Source organism: Bombina bombina, chromosome 3 (genome assembly GCF_027579735.1).
Source record: "Bombina bombina isolate aBomBom1 chromosome 3, aBomBom1.pri, whole genome shotgun sequence".
Classification (NCBI taxonomy): domain Eukaryota; kingdom Metazoa; phylum Chordata; class Amphibia; order Anura; family Bombinatoridae; genus Bombina; species Bombina bombina.
Window position 1 is genome coordinate 199,959,739 of NC_069501.1, and position 25,626 is coordinate 199,985,364.

Sequence of the window (25,626 nt, forward strand, 5' to 3'; positions counted from 1 at the left end):
TGGGAGCTAGAATATTTTTCAGATCTCTATTCTTCCTGAAAGTCACTAAAGGGGTTTCATATAGGGTAGCTCCTAAGATAGGATCTGCTTTTAGTATTCCCCAATGTTTTTTTAAAACATTTTGAATGTCTCTGCTGCCTTGATTGTATGTTAAAAATGATCGAGTCTATGACTATAAGGTGAAACACTTGAATACTAACAACCAAGATCATGAAACTCATAGGAATAGTGATACCAATAAAACCAGATCTGCAACAACAACTGATCACATGATTAGAACACATACCCATACCAGGGACACATACAATTCATATAATAATATCAACATGAAGAATAATAAGAGTACATATAATAATACTCCCAAGAGGACGGATGGGGGTTATAACAAACAACCTAATAAACAGAAACATAGCCACCAAGGCCCTAGGGATCAATTACCCTATGCTAGTAACAATAATAGTAGAACATTGTCAACGCCTATTCATCACACCTGGCGTCAAAATAGATCTAGCCACTTCACTCCACCCTTCCTGAAACACTCTGAGAAACAACACAATAATTATGCCAAACAAGGTTCCCATTCAAATTCAGTAAATAGCTTTTGTTCTGCTAATAGATATCAAACTTTAGAAACACATGGGGAGGGAAATTATAGGGATGAAAGTTGGAATAGACAAGGAGCCAAACCTAAGACACAGGTCCACCCTCATAGGTCCCACTATCCTAATGGTGATCCTACTTTTAACAATAGTCATGAATTGGGTTTTTTAGATCTGGCCATCCCCCCAACAACAAGGTTTCGAAACTTAAAAGAAACAGAAAACATAAATTTCCAACATTTAAAAGTCACCCCTGGAAAAAGAAGGAGAGGAAGCGGGGATGTAGAGGGGGGAGAAAGGTTCAGAGACATAAATCCAAAAAGGATGAGATAGAGAAAAATAAGGCCAACATTTTCAATTTGTCAAGCATAACCCTCAGTGTTAATGAAGTCAACCTTCTAGCCAAAGGGCTGAATTTTGCCCCCAAATCAGCACCAGATAAGTTTCAGACTTATATAGATATACAAAAGTATATCCGCAATCTCACTCTTAAAAGATATTTCATTAAAAGTACCCCAAAAAAATATATAATCCAGTACAGATTAGTTTTAATGAGAACGACTATAAAACTATAGGGGTTCTTAATGAATTGCAACATAATGACATAGATGTAAACCCCATGTCCTCAGAGGATCAAGATTTGGGAGATCTTTCTATTCATGAACCAAAGGACACAATTGAGCATAGTAACTTAAAGAGAAAATCGAGCTTCTACCCCTATTCAGCCCAGGGTGAATACATTAGCACCTTTAATAGACTAGTCTGTAGTGATCTAAAAAAACTATGGGAAACTAAAGACAAAACTTGGGTAACCAAATATAATGATAATCTTTCCACACAGGAAAGAAATACTCTAAAATTGCTTCAAAAAAATAATAATATCATAATAAGAGCAGCAGACAAGGGGGGAGGAGTCGTCGTACAAAACAGATGCGACTACCTCCAGGAGGCTAGTAATATTCTTAGTGATACCCAAACTTACAAAAAATTATATTTTGATCCCACTCAAAAATATAAAAAAGAACTTCTTTCGATCTTGAAGGATGCAAAAAACAATGATATTTTAAACAATGATGAATTTAATTATTTAATGGAACTGCATCCATCAATACCCACTTTTTATCACTTGCCTAAGGTGCATAAAACCTTAGTAGCACCTCCAGGTAGGCCGATCATATCGGGTATAGGTTCCCTCACCAACAATCTTTCGGTCTACATTGATCACTACCTTCAACCCCTAGTTAAATCAACTAAGGCCTACCTGAGAGATACCCTACACACCATCAACATTTTTGAGGGATTTGAGTGGCAAGATGACTATATGTGGATAACATGTGACGTGTCCTCCTTGTATACTTGCATCCCTCATGACTCAGGAGTCAAGGCGGTACAGGAGACACTACATAACGCTGATTTTGCTCAAAAACATTTAGACTTTATCCTAATGGGTATTAGATTCATATTGAATCATAATTATTTTGTTTTTGAAAAACAATTTTATTGTCAGATACAGGGGACTGCGATGGGGACTACATTTGCCCCATCGTATGCCAATATTTACATGGATAATTTTGAATCTAAGTACATTTGGGCCAACAATCCCCACAGCAGTAATCTGATCAAGTACCATCGGTATATAGATGATATCGTGATGATTTGGAGGGGGTCAGAAACTAGCTGTGGGGAATTGTTGAACCACATGAACAATAATGATTACAATCTAAAATTTACTTCTAAAATAGACAAACAAAAAGTGGAATTCCTAGACTTAGTGTTGTTTGTGGATGAGAATAAGAAAATAGCAGTCTCCAATTATCGTAAACCCACAGATAAAAATGGGTTTTTGAACGCAAAAAGCGGCCACCTACCAAGGTGGAAAACCAATATCCCGTTAGGTCAGTACCAGCGGATTAAAAGGAACTGCACCAAAGACACTGACTACTATAGAGAGGAAGCAATTTTGGATAACAGGTTCAAGGAGAAAGGCTATGATCCGAAAGACTTACAAAAAGCAAAAGACAGGGTCAGAATCATGGATAGGACAAGCATTTTACAACCTAAAGATACAGCTACACAGAAGAAGAGCAATCCAAATAGGGAAGTCAGATTTGTCACCACATACAATCAAGGCAGCAGAGACATTCAAAATGTTTTAAAAAAACATTGGGGAATACTAAAAGCAGATCCTATCTTAGGAGCTACCCTATATGAAACCCCTTTAGTGACTTTCAGGAAGAATAGAGATCTGAAAAATATTCTAGCTCCCACCAAATTACGTAATGCCACGAGAGACAAAATCGCTCCAACAACCTGGCTAGAACAAAAACCAGGAACATTTAGATGTGGGGTGAGTAGGTGTGGAATGTGTAGTCACATTAAAACAGGCAATTCCTTTACAAATTATAATGGATCTAAATAATTTACAATGAAATATAAAAGCAATTGCGGCACCAACTATGCCGTTTATCTTCTCAGTTGTAAATGCAACCTTATTTATATTGGTAGAACAAAAAGGAACGTACGCACCAGACTCAGTGAGCATGTCAATAACATAAAGATAGGTATGACTACACATAGTGTATCAGAACATTTTAGGCTGTACCATAACAAAGACCCTAGTTCTTTGAAAATACAAATAATAGACTGGATTCCAGTAAACAAATATCCTAATAGACTCCTCACATTGAGACGCAGGGAGTCATATTGGATTTACCAACTTGACTCTATGCAGCCTCACGGTCTTAACGTGGATTTAGACTTACAAGCTTTTATGTGACATCTAACTTTAACTTTAATTTTTAACAACAACAGGGAGCTGTGAACGGAAATAACTTCAATCCTTTGTTAGACACATCTTATGGTACACACAGCCTTCATTTAGGGAATGGAGGAATCAAAAAAATGTTTTTATTTGGTACCACATATTTGCAAGAGGTTTCATGTACACTTAGCATTTGAGTGATGGACTCATATATATATACATGTAAGTGTGTTTTTCATTTCAACTTCTTTATTCCAATTTTTATTTCAATTTTATTTCAATTGTAATTTTTAGGGTAAATGTATATTCTTTTATGCATATTCTTCTAAGCATCTTGTATCATTAGGTAAATTTTACGTACCTGCTTTAGGCTTTTTTAGAAATGTCTCTATTAAGAACTTTTTAAAGGGATTATATTGATATAATTGGTAACATAGATTTTGTATGTTCTGCTGGGAGCTAGCTTGTGCAATAGTTGTCACTATTAGGATCTTGTTAAACTGATATTGGACTCAGCCTTTCAAATTAATTATGCACACACAGCAGGATTAATGATTGGCTGGGAACCTTTTTTCCAATCACAGTGGCTCTTTTTTAAAGCTGGTTTGAGCCCTGTGTTGCATTCAGCTCATTTTTATTATACTCTTGAAAAAGTCTGAGCGAACTCAGACGAAACGTACGTAGAGTTTTTTATTATACCACCAGGAGTAATTTTAGTTCCAGCACCTCTCACCCAGACTTGGTATTATCCGACTGAGATGTTCGTGCCTGGGCTGTGAATTCTATTACCTAACTGGAGGGATTATTTTAAACCCATATTGCTGTTTTATCTTCTAAACGTTTGTAAGTATGTATTGTGTACTTGCACTTATGTCCTAATAAATTATTCTACACTTGAATTGGGCTGCGCCTGTCTTCTACTCTGTCCTAGTTCCTGTTCCTGATTGGGTGTCACCTGAGAGCACACACCTTCCACTACGGGCAGCAGCACACCCGGATCTGAATAACAGAGGTTACGGGATCATCAGCTTGTTTTTCTACAACAGCCAGTCTGTGGATCTTCACCATTAACTAAGATTAATATAACCGGCTTTTCAATTCTCAGTATTTACCCCTCACCATCTACAAGTTATTCTGACCAACTACCAGGACCTAAGCGCCGATACCGGTAAACTGTTTTTTTCTTTTAATAAAAGAATTAGCCAGCTTAAGAGCCTTAATTCTATCTAAAATATCCTCTAAAGGAGTCTCAGTCTTAAAAGAGTCTTCTAAAGCATCAAACCAGAAGGCCGCCGCAGTGGTAACTGGTACAATGCGGGCCGTTGGTTGCAAAAGGAAACCCTGATGAATAAACAATTTCTTTAGAAGACCCTCCAATTTCTTATCCATAGGGTCTTTAGTCCTCAATAGGAATAGTTGTACGCTTAGCCAGGGTAGATATAGCTCCTTCCACCTTAGGGACTGTCTGCCAAGAGTCCCGAACAGTGTCAGATATGGGATACATTTTCTTGAAATTAGGAGAGGGTGAGAATGGGATACCCGGTCTGTCCCATTCCCTCTTAATAATCTCTGAGATTCTCTTAGGAACCGGAAAAACATCAGTGTAAGCAGGTACCTCTAAGTATTTGTCCATTTTACACAATTTCTCTGGTGGTACCACAATAGAGTCACAGTCATCCAGAGTCGCTAAAACCTCCCGAAGTAACAGGCGGAGGTGTTCAAGCTTAAATCTAAAGGACATGACGTCCGAGTCTGTCTGAGGTAACGCACTTCCCGAATCGGAAAGTTCCCCCTCAGACAGGAGTTCCCTGAACCCCAAATCAGATCCCTGTGAGAGTACATCGGAAATAGCCAATTAAGCATCAGAGGACTCAGTATTCACATTGACGTCTGTTCTACTGCGTTTACCCTGTAACACTGGCAACTTAGATAATACCTCTGTAAGGGTAGTTGACATAACTGCAGCCATATCCTGCAGAGTAAAGGAATTCGACGCGGTTGAAGAACCAGGCGTCGCTTGGGTGGGCGTTAAAGGTTGTGACGCTTGTGGAGAAGTTAGCGGTATACCCTGATTCTCCTCAGACTGAGAATCATCCTTACACATTTTCTTTACATAAAATCTGTGCTTTACATTGTAAGGCCCTCTCAGTACACGAGGGACAAAAAGACAGCGGGGGTTCCACAGTGGCATCTAAACACATAGAACAAGGAGTTTCCTCCTCAGTGTCAGACATGTTAAACAGACTAGCAATAATAACAACAGTCGTTCTGTACTTAAAATATTGAGCTCTGAGTTCAAATTATAGGTAAAAATGATAATGTAACAAAAACTGTACTGCGCCTTTAAATTTTAAAAGCGCAACTATTTTTCTGATATGTTCAAAAAACGTGTTTGTGGCAATAAAATTAATTTACTGTGCCCAAAATACTCTATCAGTATTGCATCCACTTGCTGAGATATGTAATACACAAAAAAACATAATTTATGCTTACCTGATAAATTCCTTTCTTCTGTAGTGTGATCAGTCCACGGGTCATCATTACTTCTGGGATATTACTCCTCCCCAACAGGAAGTGCAAGAGGATTCACCCAGCAGAGCTGCATATAGCTCCTCCCCTCTACGTCACTCCCAGTCATTCGACCAAGGACCAACGAGAAAGGAAAAGCCAAGGGTGAAGTGGTGACTGGAGTATAAATTAAAAAATATTTACCTGCCTTAAAAACAGGGCGGGCCGTGGACTGATCACACTACAGAAGAAAGGAATTTATCAGGTAAGCATAAATTATGTTTTCTTCTGTTAAGTGTGATCAGTCCACGGGTCATCATTACTTCTGGGATACCAATACCAAAGCAAAAGTACACGGATGACGGGAGGGATAGGCAGGCTCTTTATACAGAAGGAACCACTGCCTGAAGAACCTTTCTCCCAAAAATAGCCTCCGATGAAGCAAAAGTGTCAAATTTGTAAAATTTGGAAAAAGTATGAAGCGAAGACCAAGTTGCAGCCTTGCAAATCTGCTCAACAGAGGCCTCATTCTTGAAGGCCCAAGTGGAAGCCACAGCTCTAGTAGAATGAGCTGTAATTCTTTCAGGAGGCTGCTGTCCAGCAGTCTCATAAGCTAAACGAATTATGCTACGAAGCCAAAAAGAAAGAGAGGTAGCAGAAGCTTTTTGACCTCTCCTCTGCCCAGAGTAAACGACAAACAGAGAAGACGTTTGTCGAAATTCCTTAGTTGCCTGTAAGTAAAATTTTAGAGCACGGACTACATCCAGGTTGTGCAGTAGACGTTCCTTCTTCGAAGAAGGATTTGGGCACAAGGAAGGAACAACAATCTCTTGATTGATATTCCCGTTAGTAACTACCTTAGGTAAGAACCCAGGTTTAGTACGCAGAACTACCTTATCCGAATGAAAAATCAAATAAGGAGAATCACAATGTAAGGCTGATAATTCAGAGACTCTTCGAGCCGAGGAAATAGCCATTAAAAATAGAACTTTCCAAGATAACAACTTTATATCAATGGAATGAAGGGGTTCAAACGGAACGCCCTGTAAAACATTAAGAACAAGGTTTAAACTCCATGGTGGAGCAACAGTTTTAAACACAGGCTTAATCCTGGCCAAAGCCTGACAAAAAGCCTGGACGTCAGGAACTTCTGACAGACGTTTGTGTAACAGAATGGACAGAGCTGAGATCTGTCCCTTTAATGAACTAGCAGATAAACCCTTTTCTAAACCTTCTTGTAGAAAAGACAATATCCTAGGAATCCTAACCTTACTCCAAGAGTAACCTTTGGATTCACACCAATATAGGTATTTACGCCATATCTTATGGTAAATCTTTCTGGTAACAGGCTTCCTAGCCTGTATTAAGGTATCAATAACTGACTCGGAAAACCCACGTCTTGATAAAATCAAGCGTTCAATTTCCAAGCAGTCAGCTTCAGAGAAGTTAGATTTTGATGTTTGAAGGGACCCTGTATCAGAAGGTCCTGTTTCAGAGGTAGAGACCAAGGTGGACAGGATGACATGTCCACCAGGTCTGCATACCAAGTCCTGCGTGGCCACGCAGGAGCTATTAGAATCACTGATGCTCTCTCTTGTTTGATTCTGGCAATCAATCGAGGAAGCATCGGGAAGGGTGGAAACACGTAAGCCATCCTGAAGTCCCAAGGTGCTGTCAGGGCATCTATCAGGACTGCTCCTGGATCCCTGGATCTGGACCCGTAACGAGGAAGCTTGGCGTTCTGTCGAGACGCCATGAGATCTATCTCTGGTTTGCCCCAACGTCGAAGTATTTGGGCAAAGACCTCCGGATGGAGTTCCCACTCCCCCGGATGAAAGGTCTGACGACTTAAGAAATCCGCCTCCCAGTTCTCCACTCCCGGGATGTGGATTGCTGACAGGTGGCAAGAGTGAGACTCTGCCCAGCGAATTATCTTTGATACTTCCATCATAGCTAGGGAGCTTCTTGTCCCTCCCTGATGGTTGATGTAAGCTACAGTCGTGATGTTGTCCGACTGAAACCTGATGAACCCCCGAGTTGTCAACTGGGGCCAAGCCAGGAGGGCATTGAGAACTGCTCTCAATTCCAGAATGTTTATTGGCAGGAGACTCTCCTCCTGACTCCATTGTCCCTGAGCCTTCAGAGAATTCCAGATGGCACCCCAACCTAGAAGGCTGGCGTCTGTTGTTACAATTGTCCAATCTGGTCTGCTGAATGGCATCCCCCTGGACAGATGTGGCCGAGAAAGCCACCATAGAAGAGAATTTCTGGTCTCTTGATCCAGATTCAGAGAAGGGGATAAGTCTGAGTAATCCCCATTCCACTGACTTAGCATGCACAGTTGCAGTGGTCTGAGGTGTAAGCGTGCAAAGGGTACTATGTCCATTGCCGCTACCATTAAGCCGATTACCTCCATGCATTGAGCCACTGACGGGTGTTGAATGGAATGAAGGGTGCGGCAAGCACTTTGAAGTCTTGTTAGCCTGTCCTCTGTCAGGTAAATCTTCATTTCTACAGAATCTATAAGAGTCCCCAGGAAGGGAACTCTTGTGAGTGGAACGAGTGAACTTTTCTTTTCGTTCACCTTCCATCCATGTGACCTTAGAAAAGCCAGTACTAACTCTGTATGAGACTTGGCAGTTTGAAAGCTTGAATCAGAATGTCGTCTAGGTATGGAGCTACCGAGATTCCCCGCGGTCTTAGTACCGCCAGAAGAGCACCCAGAACCTTTGTGAAGATTCTTGGAGCTGTAGCTAATCCGAATGGAAGAGCCACAAACTGGTAATGCCTGTCTAGGAAGGCAAACCTTAGGTACCGGTAATGATCTTTGTGAATCGGTATGTGAAGGTAGGCATCTTTTAAATCTACAGTGGTCATGTACTGACCCTCTTGGATCATAGGTAAAATTGTCCGAATAGTCTCCATCTTGAACGATGGAACTCTTAGGAATTTGTTTAGGATCTTTAAGTCCAGGATTGGTCTGAAAGTTCCCTCTTTTTTGGGAACCACAAACAGATTTGAGTAAAACCCCTGTCCCTGTTCCGATCGTGGAACAGGATGGATTACTCCCATTAACAAGAGCTCTTGTACGCAGCGTAGAAACGCCTCTTTCTTTGTCTGGATTGTTGACAATCTTGACAGATGAAATCTCTCTCTTGGAGGAGAGTATTTGAAGTCCAGAAGGTATCCCTGAGATATTATCTCTAGCGCCCAGGGATCCTGGACATCTCTTGCCCAAGCCTGGGCGAAGAGAGAAAGTCTGCCCCCCACTAGATCCGATCCCGGATCGGGGGCCCTCAATTCATGCTGTTTTAGGGGCAGCAGCAGGTTTCCTGGTCTGCTTGCCCTTGTTCCAGGACTGGTTAGGTTTCCAGCCTTGTCTGTAGCGAGCAACAGCTCCTTCCTGTCTTGGTGCAGAGGAAGTTGATGCTGCTCCAGCTTTGAAATTACGAAAGGAACGAAAATTAGACTGTCTAGCCTTAGCTTTGGCTTTGTCCTGAGGCAGGGCATGGCCTTTACCTCCTGTAATGTCAGCGATAATCTCTTTCAACCCGGGCCCGAATAAGGTCTGCCCTTTGAAAGGTATATTAAGCAATTTAGATTTAGAAGTAACGTCAGCTGACCAGGATTTTAGCCACAGCGCCCTGCGTGCCTGAATGGCGAATCCTGAATTCTTCGCCGTAAGTTTAGTAAGATGTACTACGGCCTCCGAAATGAATGAATTAGCTAGTTTAAGGACTCTAAGCCTGTCCGTAATGTCGTCCAGAGTAGCTGAACTAATGTTCTCTTCCAGAGACTCAATCCAGAATGCCGCTGCAGCCGTGATCGGCGCAATGCATGCAAGGGGTTGCAATATAAAACCTTGTTGAACAAACATTTTCTTAAGGTAACCCTCTAATTTTTTATCCATTGGATCTGAAAAAGCACAGCTATCCTCCACCGGGATAGTGGTACGCTTAGCTAAAGTAGAAACTGCTCCCTCCACCTTAGGGACCGTTTGCCATAAGTCCCGTGTGGTGGCGTCTATAGGAAACATTTTTCTAAATATCGGAGGGGGTGAGAACGGCACACCGGGTCTATCCCACTCCTTAGTAACAATTTCAGTAAGTCTCTTAGGTATAGGAAAAACCTCAGTACTCGCCGGTACCGCAAAATATTTATCCAACCTACACATTTTCTCTGGTATTGCAACTGTGTTACAATCATTCAGAGCCGCTAACACCTCCCCTAGTAATACACGGAGGTTTTCCAGTTTAAATTTAAAATTTGAAATATCTGAATCCAGTCTGTTTGGATCAGAACCGTCACCCACAGAATGAAGTTCTCCGTCCTCATGTTCTGCCACCTGTGACGCAGTGTCTGACATGGCCCTAATATTATCAGCGCACTCTGTTCTCACCCCAGAGTGATCACGCTTACCTCTTAGTTCTGGTAATTTAGCCAAAACTTCAGTCATAACAGTAGCCATATCCTGTAATGTGATTTGTAATGGCCGCCCAGATGTACTCGGCGCTACAATATCACGCACCTCCCGATCGGGAGATGCAGGTACTGACACGTGAGGCGAGTTAGTCGGCATAACTCTCCCCTCGTTGTTTGGTGAAATTTGTTCAATTTGTACAGATTGACTTTTATTTAAAGTAGCATCAATACAGTTAGTACATAAATTTCTATTGGGCTCCACTTTGGCATTGCAACAAATGACACAGGTATCATCCTCTGAATCAGACATGTTTAACACACTAGCAAATAAACTTGCAACTTGGAATACAATTCAATTAGAATAATATTAAAAACGTACTGTGCCTTTAAGAAGCACAGAAGATCTATGACAGTTGAAAATTAATAAATTGAAAACAGTTATAGTGTAAACAACACAACTTTAGCAAAGGTTTAATCCCATTAGCAAAGATAACAAATTCTGAAAGCAGGAAACAAATTACAGAATAAACGTTTTTTATCTCAGTCAACTATAATCCTCACAGCTCTGCTGAGAGAAATTACCTCCCTCAAAATAAGTTTTGAAGACCCCTGAGCTCTGTAGAGATGAACCGGATCATGCAGGAAATACAATGAGCTGCTGACTGAAATATTTGATGCGTAGCAAAAGCGCCAAAAAACGGCCCCTCCCCCTCACACACAGCAGTGAGAGAGAACAGAAACTGTCAGAAAAAAGATTAAGCAACTGCCAAGTGGAAAAATAGTGCCCAAACATTTATTCACTCAGTACCTCAGTAAATGAAAACGATTTTACATTCCAGCAAAAACGTTAAACATAATTTCTAGTTATTAACCAGCTTTATGTACTTCTTACAGTGTAATTCTAGTGAAGTACCATTCCCCAGAATACTGAAGTGTAAAGTATACATACATGATATTATATCGGTATGGCAGGATTTTCTCATCAATTCCATTGTCAGAAAATAAAAGCTGCTACATACCTCTATGCAGATTCATCTGCCCGCTGTCCCCTGATCTGAAGTTTACCTCTCCTCAGATGGCCGAGAAACAGCAATATGATCTTAACTACTCCGGCTAAAATCATAGCAAAAACTCTGGTAGATTCTTCTTCAAACTCTGCCAGAGAGGTATTAACACACTCCGGTGCTATTTTAAAATAACAAACTTTTGATTGAAGATATAAAACTAAGTATAATCACCATAGTCCTCTCACACATCCTATCTAGTCGTTGGGTGCAAGAGAATGACTGGGAGTGACGTAGAGGGGAGGAGCTATATGCAGCTCTGCTGGGTGAATCCTCTTGCACTTCCTGTTGGGGAGGAGTAATATCCCAGAAGTAATGATGACCCGTGGACTGATCACACTTAACAGAAGAAAATATCGATTTTTAACAGTTATTTATTTATTAACTTAATTTGGCTCTGCTGTGGCGCCTACCTGCCCCCGGAATACACAGCTGTTGTCAGATAGCCTTAAAGACCCTTCTAAGGCCGATACAATTTAGGCCCCACCGGAGCCCCAGATGCTGCCTCTTATGCGATACAGATGAAAGTGCGCGTCCTGAGCGTGCGAAAATAGGCCCCGCCCACCGTGGGCGTAACTCTAATCTGAATAAGACCCGCATGGGTCGCAAGTAACACAAACATGTCGACTGAAATTTTTTTAGCCATGTGCCCTCTTATATACACTGAGAAACATTGTAACACTGTACCTCTTTCCTTAGGTCAGTGATTTAACAGCCCTTAAGCAAAAAAACGCAGCTCCCAGCATCCAGCCCTTGAATAAGTCAAAGATATTTTTACATATTTTGGCAATCAGTATAAAGGGATTCCAGGTATACCAAATCCTTTCATATAGTGCATACTGTTTACCCCTCCCCATATAGGGACACAATGTCAGCCTGTTCTGATGCATCAAGTCTCCCCAGAAACAAAAGACTGAACATACCTCAATGCTGCTTGTAGCAAGACACCGTTCTCCACACTGAAGATTTTTCTTACACTACCTTCAGCTGCGCTGTGGGAACCATCATGGATCTTAGATAAAGTTTGCTAAGATCATCAACAGCAGGGCAGAAAATAAGATGTCTCCACTCCTTTTGCGAAGCAATAGACTGACGATTTCCCCGAGAAAAATAGTACTCACTGGCACCATTTTAAAATAAAAAACTTCTTGATTGAAGAATCTAAACTAACACCTCACTTTACCTCTTCCTATTACTAACACAGGCAAAGAGAATGACTAGAGGTGGAGGGAAGGGAGGAGCTATGTATATATATATATATATATATATATATATATATATATATATATATATATATATATATATATACATATATATACATATATATATACATATATATATATATATATATACATATATATATACACACACACATACACACACACACAGCTCTGCTGTGGTGCTCTTTGCCACTTCCTGTTAGCAGGAGGATAAAACCAACAAGTAAGGATGAAATCCGTGGACTCGTCATATCTTGTAGAAGAAATTGTTCTTTCATTATTTAGATAGATCATACAATTTTAAACATTTTTTCAATTTACTTCTATAATTAAATTTGCTTTATTGTCTTGGTATTCTTTGTAGAGGAGCAGTAAAGCACTACTGGGAGCTAGCTAAAAGCCAATGATAAGAGGCGTATATGTGCAGCCACCTATCAGCAGCTTCTGAGGCTACCTTGGTATACTTTTCAACAAAGCAAATTAGATAATAGAAATACATTGGCAAGTTTTTTTTAAATTGCAAGGGCTATCTGAATCATAAAAGAAAAAAAACATAATTTATGCTTACCTGATAAATTTATTTCTCTTGTAGTGTATCCAGTCCACGGATCATCCATTACTTATGGGATATTCTCCTTCCCAACAGGAAGTTGCAAGAGGATCACCCACAGCAGAGCTGCTATATAGCTCCTCCCCTAACTGCCATATCCAGTCATTCGACCGAAACAAACAGAGAAAGGAGAAACCATCGGGTGCAGTGGTGACTATAGCTTAATTAAATTTTAGACCTGCCTTAAAATGACAGGACGGGCCATGGACTGGATACACTACAAGAGAAATAAATTTATCAGGTAAGCATAAATTATGTTTTCTCTTGTTAAGTGTATCCAGTCCACGGATCATCCATTACTTATGGGATACCAATACCAAAGCTAAAGTACACGGATGATGGGAGGGACAAGGCAGGGATTAAGCGGAAGGAACCACTGCCTGAAGAACCTTTCTCCCAAAAACAGCCTCCGAAGAAGCAAAAGTATCAAATTTGTAAAATTTTGAAAAAGTGTGAAGCGAAGACCAAGTCGCGGCCTTGCAAATCTGTTCAACAGAGGCCTCATTTTTAAAGGCCCAGGTGGAAGCCACAGCTCTAGTAGAATGAGCTGTAATTCTTTCAGGGGGCTGCTGTCCAGCAGTCTCATAGGCTAGGCGTATAATACTCCGAAGCCAAAAGGAAAGAGAGGTTGCCGAAACTTTTTGACCTCTCCTCTGTCCAGAATAAACGACAAACAGGGAAGATGTTTGACTAAAATCTTTAGTAGCTTGTAAGTAAAACTTCAAGGCACGGACTACGTCCAGATTATGTAAAAGACGTTTCTTCTTTGAAGAAGGATTAGGACACAATGATGGAACAACAATCTCTTGATTGATATTCATGTTAGAAACCACCTTAGGTAAAAACCCAGGTTTGGTACGCAGAACTACCTTATCTGCATGAAAAATCAGATAAGGAGAATCACATTGTAAGGCAGATAGCTCAGAGACTCTCCGAGCCGAGGAAATAGCCATCAAAAACAGAACTTTCCAAGATAAAAGCTTAATATCAATGGAATGAAGGGGTTCAAATGGAACTCCTTGAAGAACTTTAAGAACCAAGTTTAAGCTCCACGGGGGAGCAACAGATTTAAACACAGGCTTAATTCTAACCAAAGCCTGACAAAATGCCTGGACGTCTGGAACTTCTGCCAAACGCTTGTGCAAAAGAATAGACAGAGCAGAAATCTGTCCCTTTAAGGAACTAGCTGATAATCCTTTGTCCAAACCCTCTTGGAGAAAGGACAATATCCTAGGAATCCTAACCTTACTCCTTGAGTAATTCTTGGATTCACACCAGTAAAGATATGTACGCCATATCTTGTGATAGATTTTCCTGGTAACAGGCTTTCGTGCCTGTATTAAGGTATCAATGACTGACTTGGAGAAGCCACGCTTTGATGGAATCAAGCGTTCAATCTCCATGCAGTCAGTCTCAGAGAAATTAGATTTGGATGATTGAAAGGACCTTGTATTAGAAGGTCCTGTCTTAGAGGCAGAGTCCATGGTGGAAAGGATGACATGTCCATTAGGTCTGCATACCAGGTCCTGCGTGGCCACGCAGGCGCTATTAGAATCACCAATGCTCTCTCCTGTTTGATTTTGGCAATCAGTCGAGGGAGCAGAGGAAACGGTGGAAACACATAAGCCAGGTTGAAGAACCAAGGCGCTGCTAGAGCATCTATCAGCGTCGCTTCTGGGTCCCTGGACCTGGATCCGTAACAAGGAAGCTTGGCGTTCTGGCGAGACGCCATGAGATCCAACTCTGGTTTGCCCCAACGATGAATCAATTGAGCAAACACCTCCGGGTGGAGTTCCCACTCCCCCGGGTGAAAAGTCTGACGACTTAGAAAATCCGCCTCCCAGTTCTCCACGCCTGGGATATGGATTGCTGACAGGTGGCAAGAGTGAGTCTCTGCCCAGCGAATTATTTTTGAGACTTCTAACATCGCTAGGGAACTCCTGGTTCCCCCTTGATGGTTGATGTAAGCCACAGTCGTGATATTGTCCGACTGAAATCTGATGAACCTCAGTGTTGCTTAACTGAGGCCAAGCCAGAAGAGCATCGAATATTGCTCTTAACTCCAGAATATTTATCGGAAGGAGTTTCTCCTCCTGAGTCCACGATCCCTGTGCCTTCAGGGAGTTCCAGACTGCACCCCAACCTAGAAGGCTGGCATCTGTTGTTACAATTGTCCAATCTGGCCTGCGAAAGGTCATACCCTCGGACAGGTGGACCAGAGACAACCACCAGAGAAGAGAATCTCTGGTCTCTTGATCCAGATTTAGCAGAGGGGACAAATCTGTGTAATCCCCATTCCACTGACTTAGCATGCATAATTGCAGCGGTCTGAGATGTAGGCGCGCAAATGGCACTATGTCCATTGCCGCTACCATTAAGCCGATCACCTCCATACACTGAGCCACCGAAGGGCGCGGAATGGAATGAAGAATACGGCAAGCATTTAGAAGCTTTGATAACCTGGACTCCGTCAGGTAAATTTTCATCTCTACAGAATCTATAAGAGTCCCTAAGAAGGAGACTCTTGTGAGTGGGGATAGAGAACTCTTTTCCTCGTTCACTTTCCACCCGTGCGATCTCAGAAATGCCAGAACTATCTCTGTATGAGACTTGGCAATTTGAAAGCTTGACGCCTGTATCAGGATGTCGTCTAGATACGGAGCCACCGCTATGCCTCGCGGTCTTAGAACCGCCAGAAGTGAGCCCAGAACCTTCGTAAAGATTCTCGGGGCTGTAGCCAACCCGAAGGGAAGAGCTACAAATTGGTAATGCCTGTCTAGAAAGGCAAACCTTAGGAACCGATGATGATCTTTGTGAATCGGTATGTGAAGGTAGGCATCCTTTAAGTCCACTGTGGTCATGTACTGACCCTCTTGGATCATGGGTAGGATGGTCCGAATAGCTTCCATTTTGAAAGATGGAACTCTGAGGAATTTGTTTAAGATCTTTAGATCCAAAATTGGTCTGAAGGTTCCCTCTTTTTTGGGAACCACAAACAGATTTGAATAAAAACCCTGTCCTTGTTCCGTCCGCGGAACTGGATGGATCACTCCCATTATTAGGAGGTCTTGCACACAGCGTAGGAATGCCTCTTTCTTTATCTGATTTGCAGATAACCTTGAAAGATGAAATCTCCCTTGTGGAGGGGAAGCTTTGAAGTCCAAAAGATATCCCTGAGATATGATCTCCAACGCCCAGGGATCCTGAACATCTCTTGCCCACGCCTGGGCGAAGAGAAAAAGTCTGCCCCCTACTAGATCTGTCGCCGGATAGGGGGCCGTTCCTTCATGCTGTCTTAGAGGCAGCAGCAGGCTTTCTGGCCTGCTTGCCTTTGTTCCAGGACTGGTTAGGTTTCCAGGCCTGCTTAGATTGAGCAAAAGTTCCCTCTTGTCTTGAAGTGGAGGAAGTTGATGCTGCACCTGCCTTGGAATTTCGAAAGGCACGAAAATTGGACTGTTTGGCCTTTGATTTGGCCCTGTCCTGAGGAAGGGTATGACCCTTACCTCCAGTAATGTCAGCAATAATTTCTTTCAAACCAGGCCCGAATAAGGTCTGCCCCTTGAAAGGAATGTTGAGTAATTTAGACTTTGAAGTCACATCAGCTGACCAGGATTTGAGCCATAGCGCCCTACGCGCCTGGATGGCGAATCCGGAATTCTTAGCCGTTAGTTTAGTCAAATGAACAATGGCATCAGAAACAAATGAGTTAGCTAGCTTAAGAGTTCTAAGCTTGACAACAATTTCAGTCAATGGAGCTGTATGGATGGCCTCTTCCAGGGCCTCAAACCAGAATGCCGCCGCAGCAGTGACAGGCGCAATGCATGCAAGGGGCTGTAAAATAAAACCTTGTTGAATAAACATTTTCTTAAGGTAACCCTCTAATTTTTTATCCATTGGATCTGAAAAAGCACAACTGTCCTCAACCGGGATAGTGGTATGCTTTGCTAAAGTAGAAACTGCTCCCTCCACCTTAGGGACAGTCTGCCATAAGTCCCGTGTAGTGGCATCTATTGGAAACATTTTTCTAAATATAGGAGGTGGGGAAAAGGGCACACCGGGCCTATCCCACTTACTAATAATTTCTGTAAGCCTTTTAGGTATTGGAAAAACATCAGTACTCACCGGCACTGCATAGTATTTATCCAGCCTACACAATTTCTCTGGCACTGCAACTGTGTCAGAGTCATTCAGAGCAGCTAATACCTCCCCAAGCAATACACAGAGGTTCTCAAGCTTAAATTTAAAATTAGAAATCTCTGAATCAGGTCTCCCCGAATCAGAGACGTCACCCACAGACTGAAGCTCTCTGTCCTCGGGTTCTGCATATTGTGACGAAGTATCAGACATGGCTCTTACAGCATCTACGCGCTCTGTATCTCGTCTAACCCCAGAGCTATCGCGCTTGCCTCTCAATTCAGGCAATCTGGATAATACCTCTGACAGGGTATTATTCATGATTGCAGCCATGTCCTGCAAAGTAATCGCTATGGGCATCCCTGATGTACTTGGCGCCACATTAGCGTGCGTCCCTTGAGCGGGAGGCGAAGGGTCCGACACCTGGGGAGAGTTAGTCGGCATAACTTCCCCCTCGACAGACCCCTCTGGTGACAATTCTTTTATAGATAAAGACTGATCTTTACTGTTTAAGGTGAAATCAATACATTTAGTACACATTCTCCTATGGGGCTCCACCATGGCTTTTAAACATAAACAGACATGTTTGTACAGACTAGCAATGAGACTAGCAAGCTTGGAAAACACTTTAAAGCAATGTTAACAAGCAATATAAAAAACGTTACTGTGCCTTTAAGAGAAACAAATTTTGACAAAATTTTAAATAACAGTGAAAAAAGGCAGTTACACTAACACAATTTTTACAGTGAATGTAACAAGTCAGCAGAGTATTGCACCCACTTGCAAATGGATGATTAACCCCTTAATAACAAAAACAGAATAATAAATGACAAAAACGTTTTTTAAACACAGTCACAACAACTGCCACAGTCTACTGTGATTGTTACCCTCCTCAAACACGACTTTGAAGCCTTTTGAGCCCTTCAGAGATGTCCTGTATCATGCAGAGGGAAGCTGAATGTCTCTGTCAGTACTTTTATCTGCACAGAAAAGCACTAAAATAGGCCCTTCCCACTCATATTGCAACAGTGGAAAGCTTCAGGAAACTGTCTCTAGGCAGAAATCAAACCAGCCATGTGGAAAAAAACTAGGCCCCAATAAGTTTTGTCACCAAACATATATAAAAACGATTAACATGCCAGCAAACATTTTATATTACACTTTTATAAGAGTATGCATCTCTATTAATAAGCCTGATACCAGTAGCTATCACTGCATTTAAGGCTTTACTTACATTAATCCAGTATAAGCAGCATTTTCTAGCAAATTCCATCCCTAGAAAAATATTAACTGCACATACCTTATTGCAGGAAAACCTGCACGCCATTCCCTCTCTGAAGTTACCTCACTCCTCAGAATATGTGAGAACAGCCATGGATCTTAGTTACTTCTGCTAAGATCATAAAAAATGCAGGCAGATTCTTCTTCTAAATACTGCCTGAGATAAACAGCACACTCCGGTACCATTTAAAAATAACAAACTTTTGATTGAAGAAATAAACTAAGTATAAAACACCACTCTCCTCTTACGACCTCCATCTTTGTTGAGGGTTGCAAGAGAATGACTGGATATGGCAGTTAGGGGAGGAGCTATATAGCAGCTCTGCTGTGGGTGATCCTCTTGCAACTTCCTGTTGGGAAGGAGAATATCCCATAAGTAATGGATGATCCGTGGACTGGATACACTTAACAAGAGAAATGTGGGCTTCATATCACTTAAACTATATATTTAATCTCTTTGTACAAGTTTAACACATGGCTACATAAAAGCAATAGTGCAATAAGAAAATGTTCTAACAAATTTGAATGTTTTCCTTTTTTCATTTTTATGTCCATTTAAGCATGTGTGTATAGATACATGCAAATATATATATATATATATATATATATATATATATATATATATATATATATATATATATATATATTTATTTTGTATAGGGCGGAATGATACTTTTTTTTTTTTTATTTCAGCTAATTTGAAAGGGGGATATATTGGGTTTATTTTAAATGATTTGCTTACTCAATAAGACCTGTTAATCGTTTAGTATATTAGCTGCATAGATAGCAAAGAGTTAGTATTAATCAACTATACCTGGAAATAGTCTCAAAGAGAGTCTAGCTTCTAGAATTCAGAAATGGAACAGTAACGGAGTACACATAGATGTAAAACAGATGACAGACATAATGTTATTTAGAAAAATAAATGATGATGAAAGGGAAAAGTGTGAAAGTTGAAAAAATAAAATGACACACTAATGTAATGTTAAAAGGGGATGAGACAACCATTTGAAAGTAGCACAGGCAAATAAACATATAGAAATAAGAAAATGATCAAGTGCAGAAGTAGTTCCAGGAAGACAACGTGAAGCGCATGCAGTATTACAGTTAGCATCAGTGATTGGAGGATCTGAATTCAGAGCATAGCATGCCGATACCCTGTACAGTCCTCCAAGTTCCTTACCTCCTGCAACAGATCCGCCTGTTCAATGGCTTTTAGAACATTTTTCTTTGAGGTTTCCTGAACTTCTCCTCCCAACAAAAATTCGTCCAGAATAAAATATGCTTTCTCAAAATTAAAAATTATATCAAGTTCACAAACCTGAAAGAGTAAAACTAGCGTAAGTTTGTCGATAAACTTAAAGGGACATCGTTCAATCATGATAATGAAAGAAGAGCATTTCTGGAAAATATGTACTGGCTGACAATTCTAGTAAAGCGGTTTAAATTTTAACTGAATCAGCAAGAGTTGTGGACTTCCTACTGGTGAAGAGGGAGAGTCATTTGCAAGTCTAAAAAGCATTGGTTTAGAACATGAATTTGTATTTAAAACAAAAACATGAAATACATTTTGAAATTCAGTCTTTTAGATGAAACTAAGAAAATAAAAAAACTATAATGTCCCTTGAAGAGGACATCCTGAGAGTCAACACTCAAAAAGTTTTAGTTTATGTAATTTATTTCGGAATTGTTGTATACGGTCATCTCCCAGATATTTATAGTTACGTATATTATATACACAAGCAGCTGAGTTATTTTATGATTATAAACACTTTCATTACCATACTAAAGAGACACTGGCAAAGAACAAGTGAAAAGGAATGTGTGATCTGTTTTTCAATAGGCCCACTAAACGTTACATGGTGCAACAGGATAAGACTCGTCTGCCACCTTGTACCTTGTGAAGAATAAAGCTGTCATGCAGCATAGTTTCAGTATCTTGTGGACACTGAGCTTCTCAGTCAGACAGGGACTGGAGTATGGAGAGTTAGTCCAGACTTAAGTTTTACCACTCCCATCGGCTTCCCTCTCTTATCACCATGCCTCTCCTCTTTTCTCTCTCTGTTTTCTATTAGCTCTCTATACCCTATTTTTCTTGTCTGTTCCCCCCAATCTCTCTCACCCTCTCTGCGCCCTTGTTCCTCTCCAATGTCTCTGTTAAAATCTCTTTATGGACCATCCCTCTCTCTTGTATGCTCTTTATTGGCCCAACTCCCTCTCTTTCCATGCAAAGCCTAATTTGAAAAGGCACATTATAACTCACACTGCCAAAATACTTGTCCAAAAGCTCCACATAACGATGAATTATTTCCAAGGTGATCAGCTCATTATCTTGATCTTCAATGGCACAGCAGAAGTAGAGGCTAGCATATCTGTACAGAGAGAATCATTAAAACCCATTTAGTCAAATTGAAAAGAAGCAGTCTGTACTAGAGTGCTGGAACACTTTGCTTCTAGAAATCAGCATAAGGTTGTTTCGTCTAAATGAAAATTAACAATAAATAAAGGAGACAAAAGTATTACAGAAGTGAAAGGTTGACACAAGGTTAAAGGAAGGTACCAAACCACATTCAATTATAACCATTTCTACTCAGGTTTACATATTAATTAAGAGAAAAGGCTGTGCAAAGCCTGACAGTTATAAAATATACTTGGATAGGATCCATATTTTGGTGCTTCAGTAGCTCAGCACTCTTTCCTGTCTGTCTTTCTCCTTATTGCACAGTTCTTCAATTTACAATTGTAGTGCTTAAATCAGAACTAAAATATAGTAAGGAAGCAGTTAATATATTTATTTCATTAATACCTCTACCATTATCAGATTCTTACACCAGTATAAAGTTCCTATAAATCATCAAATATAATCATTTTTATGTACTCACTACACCCAGTTAGTCAGATAAGTTAAAGGGACATGAAACCCACATTTTTTTTTTCTTTCATGATTCAGATAGAGAATAGAATTTTAAACAACATTCAAATTTACTTCTATTATCTAATTTGCTTCATTCTCTAGGCATCCTTTGTTGAAGAAATAGCAGTGCACATGGGTGAGCCAATCACACAAAGCATCTATGTGCAGCCACCAATCAGCACATACTGAGCCTATTTAGATGATTTCCAACAAAGCATATCAAGAGAACGAAGAAATTAGATAATAGAAGTAAATTGTAAAATTGTTTACAAATGCATGCTCTTTCTGAATCATGAAGGAAAAAAAGAAAAATAATAGGATTGATCTACAAACATCTCCATAAACATCAATAGTGTTTGTCTGTTGAAAATCCTTAGATACGCTTTTCTAAAGTATTTTGATCAACCCAATGCCATGGCTCAAATAACCAGAAACTGACAAACTAACAGGGATTTAAATCAAATGTGCCAAACTACTACCTACTATTAGTATGCAATTGCTGCACATTTTAAAAAGGTAATCAAATAAATAATGAAAAAAATCTATTAGGGGTCTTACATACAAATTACTTAGTTATCTGTTGAATCTTTTCTCCTCCATACTTTTACTATAACTTAAAAAATTTCTGTAATTCTTTTGTTTTATATGGTTTTACATAGTTACAAGGGATAGAGATTTAGTATATTTTTTACTATTCTTGGTCTGAATGTATCCCAAACAAAAGATTTCTGTAGTTTCATATATGTGCGAGTATATGCACAGCCAATCACAACAGGTCTGTATCTTTTTAAATAAAAACATACATGTTCAATTAATTTTACAATACACTTGTTCAATAAACCCATTTTATATCTTTTAATCCTCACTGCTCGAGTGGTGGAGTATGATGTTGTATGAATTACGATAACACTACATAATACTATAATGACTAAAAAATGATTTTCCGGAAATGAAAACTTTCTAGTCACTACAAACAAAAACCATTAAATTATAAGAGCTGTATCAAATAGCAAAACAGCTGTAACACAATAAATCTTTTGCTAGTGGAGTAGAAAATAGAAGGAATATGAGCAACCTTTTGTAGACAATCTTCAGATCTCTCCATTCCAGGAAGCTGCACATTTTCGGCTTGCGGGCTAATACTGTCTGCACAAGTTCCCTGGTGATCTTCTTTTTTTCCTTGTCAGACAGCGGCACATACCACTTCTGAAGCCTCAGCTTCCCTTGGCGACTGAATAATAACATAAACTGCATCTACGGGAACAAGAGAAAAATACTAAAAACACAGCACAGAAAGTGGGAATCAATCCTTAGCAGAGGTAAAACAGAGAAGTAAAAATCAATAAAATATTCCTGACTTGTCTTGCAAGAGGCATTGCTGACCAGCACCAATACAGGAACCAAGGCTAACTAGTATGTGCAGTGACTTTAATATCACAATGGAGGAGGTTCCCAGAAACACAAGATTATCCGCATGCATAGCTTTAGTAAAATCCCCTATACAGCCCAGTGTCACATGTGAGGAGGGGAATGAGCAAAGGCATCAAAAAGTGAAGGTCACACTAAATAAAACCTTAAAGGGATATTAAACCCAATTTTTTTTTCTTTCATGATTCAGATAGAGCATGCAATTTTAAGCAACTACACCCTGGGTAGAGCTTGCTGATTGGTGGCTGCATTTAGCAAGCGCTACCCAGATGCTGAACCAAAAATGAGCTGGCTATTAAGATTACATTCCTGATTTTTAAATAAAGATAGCAAGAGAACAAATACAAATTAATAATATGAGTAAATTAGAAAGTTGCTTAAAATTGAATGCTCTATCTGAATCTTAAAATAAAAAAATGTGGGTTTTAAGGGCTGTTGCATTCAATGTCAAGTGCCCTTCACATTAAATTATTTAATTTATCCTTACTTCATAAAGAACCAAGTCTCATGTAGAGACAAAAGGTTATAAAGGCTCAAAGATATGAGGTCTCAGGTGTTAAACATTGAGATACTTACATACGTATGTATTGTGTGTGTGTGTGTGTATATATATATATATATATATATATATATATATATATATATATATATATATATATATATATATATAAGTTATACCAATAAAAAGAGGGTAGTTGACAGAGGTCTGAATTATTAGTTCTTATCAGACCTCTGGTGCAAGGGGAAAGTAGTAAATTTTTACTCAGAACAAATAGAAATGATAAGCCTCTCCTATCCTATTAGTGCTGGATAGGAGAGGCTTATCATTTCTATTTGTTCTGAATATATATATATATATATATATATATATATATATATATATATATATATATATATATATATATATATATACATATACATATATATATATATATATATACACACATATATACATACACACACATATGTATGTGTGTACATATGTATTTATATGTGTATATAACATAGAGTCCAAGATTCCCATTGAATTTGTGTGGCTCCCTCAATACCAAGGGAATAACAAGCAGTCTAGGAAATTCAGAGGTCATTACGCAGGGATTAAAAAACACAATCATCTTTACCCAGACAGAGCGAAAACTTTACCTCATAAGATTGGGGTTGAAGCTGGTAAGCAGGAATTACTTACTTCATTATCACACAACAAGAAGTTTTTTCCAAAAGAAATTACTTTCTACAGCACACAAAACTTTCCATAAACTGTTTTCACCTATTGGAGAAACGAAGTCTAGCAGAGCGCCTCGATATAACGAAGTCTAGCAGAGTGGATATATATATATATATATATATATATATATATATATATATATATATATATATATATATATATATATATATATATATATCCACTCTGCAGCCCGGCTTATATTAGCGCAACCTTTATAAAACAAAATTTCCCCTTTGAATTTTAAAAAAAACCTACTGTTTTACAGACCCGCGCCATAGCACTAAGTGCAGCTCGCTCGGGCCGGGCTGTGACTATACAGCTGGCTCGATGCACTGTTTGAAAAAAAACAGCCCCGCTCAGCAGATCACAGAGAGCGGGTCTGTAAAACAGCAGGTTTTTTTTTTTAAATTCAAAGGGGAAATTTTGTTTTATAAAGGTTGCGCTAATATAATGTTATATAATTCTGCACTATGTGCAGAATTATATAACATTATTTTTAAAGTTTACTGTCCCTTTAAAGGGACATTAAACCCAATTTTTTTCTTTCATGATTCAGATAGCAAATACCATTTTAAACAACTTTCTAATTTACTTCTATTATCTAATTTGCTTCATTCTCTTGATATTCTATCCTGAAAAGCATATCTAGATATGCTCAGTAGCTTCTGATTGGTGGCTGCACATAGATGCCTCATGCGATTGGCTCACCAATGTGCATTGCTATTTCTTTAACAAAGGATACCTAAAGATTGCAGCAAATTAGATAATAGAAGTAAATTGGAATGTTGTTTAAAATTGTATTCTCTATCTGAATCATGAAAGAAAAATTTAGGGTTTAGTGGCCCTTTAAGTAAGAAATCTGGGTAATCATAGGGTTACCCAGGTAAAACAGACATTACCCAAGTGGGTGTGGGTAAAGCCCCATCTACTGTATATTTTTTTTTTTGCCCCCGTCTGGGGGGTTGAAGGGGGATGTATCCTCTGGCATCCACCCCAAGTTTATATATACACAGTTTATAATACCATCTCAAACTGTTTAATGTCCCTTTAACCCTTTACCTGCTGAGCCATTTATACCCCTGTGCTGAAATGTTTTGCAGATTTTAGAAGCTGCTCATAGTAATGCACTACTGTAGGTCATTTTTCAGTGAGAAACCGGCACATTATATATCCCTTTTCTAAGGAGACCTAGCAGATTCAAACTATGCCATTATTTTATGTATATATCATGAGGTGTAAGAAACCTGCAACAAACAGTGTGAAAAACTTAAATTATGCTTACCAGATCATTTTCTTTTCTTCTGACGGGGAGAGTTCACAGCTGCATTCATTACTTTTGGAAAATACAGAATCTGGCCACCAGGAAGAGGCAAAGACACCCCAGCCAAAGGCTTAAATACTTCCCCCACTTCCCTCATCCCCCAGTCATTCTGCCAAGGGAACAAGGAACAGTAGGAGAA

At 39.6% G+C, this 25,626-nt stretch overlaps 1 protein-coding gene across 2 annotated transcripts in view; it reads right to left on the reverse strand.

Moving 5' to 3' along the window:
* The window catches only part of AP1S2 (adaptor related protein complex 1 subunit sigma 2), a 154,544-nt gene that overhangs the window by 89,676 nt on the left and 39,242 nt on the right, over positions 1-25,626 (reverse strand). For both annotated transcript variants that reach the window (XR_008401329.1, XM_053706081.1), the window contains exons 2-4: positions 22,589-22,767; positions 20,863-20,971; positions 19,783-19,920 (exon numbers count right to left, since the gene is read on the reverse strand). Coding sequence is in view for 1 of the 2 variants with exons in the window: in XM_053706081.1 (XP_053562056.1) it covers positions 19,783-19,920; positions 20,863-20,971; positions 22,589-22,767 (426 nt within the window). In the remaining variant the exon portion in view is untranslated. The remainder of the gene's footprint in view (positions 1-19,782; positions 19,921-20,862; positions 20,972-22,588; positions 22,768-25,626) is intronic.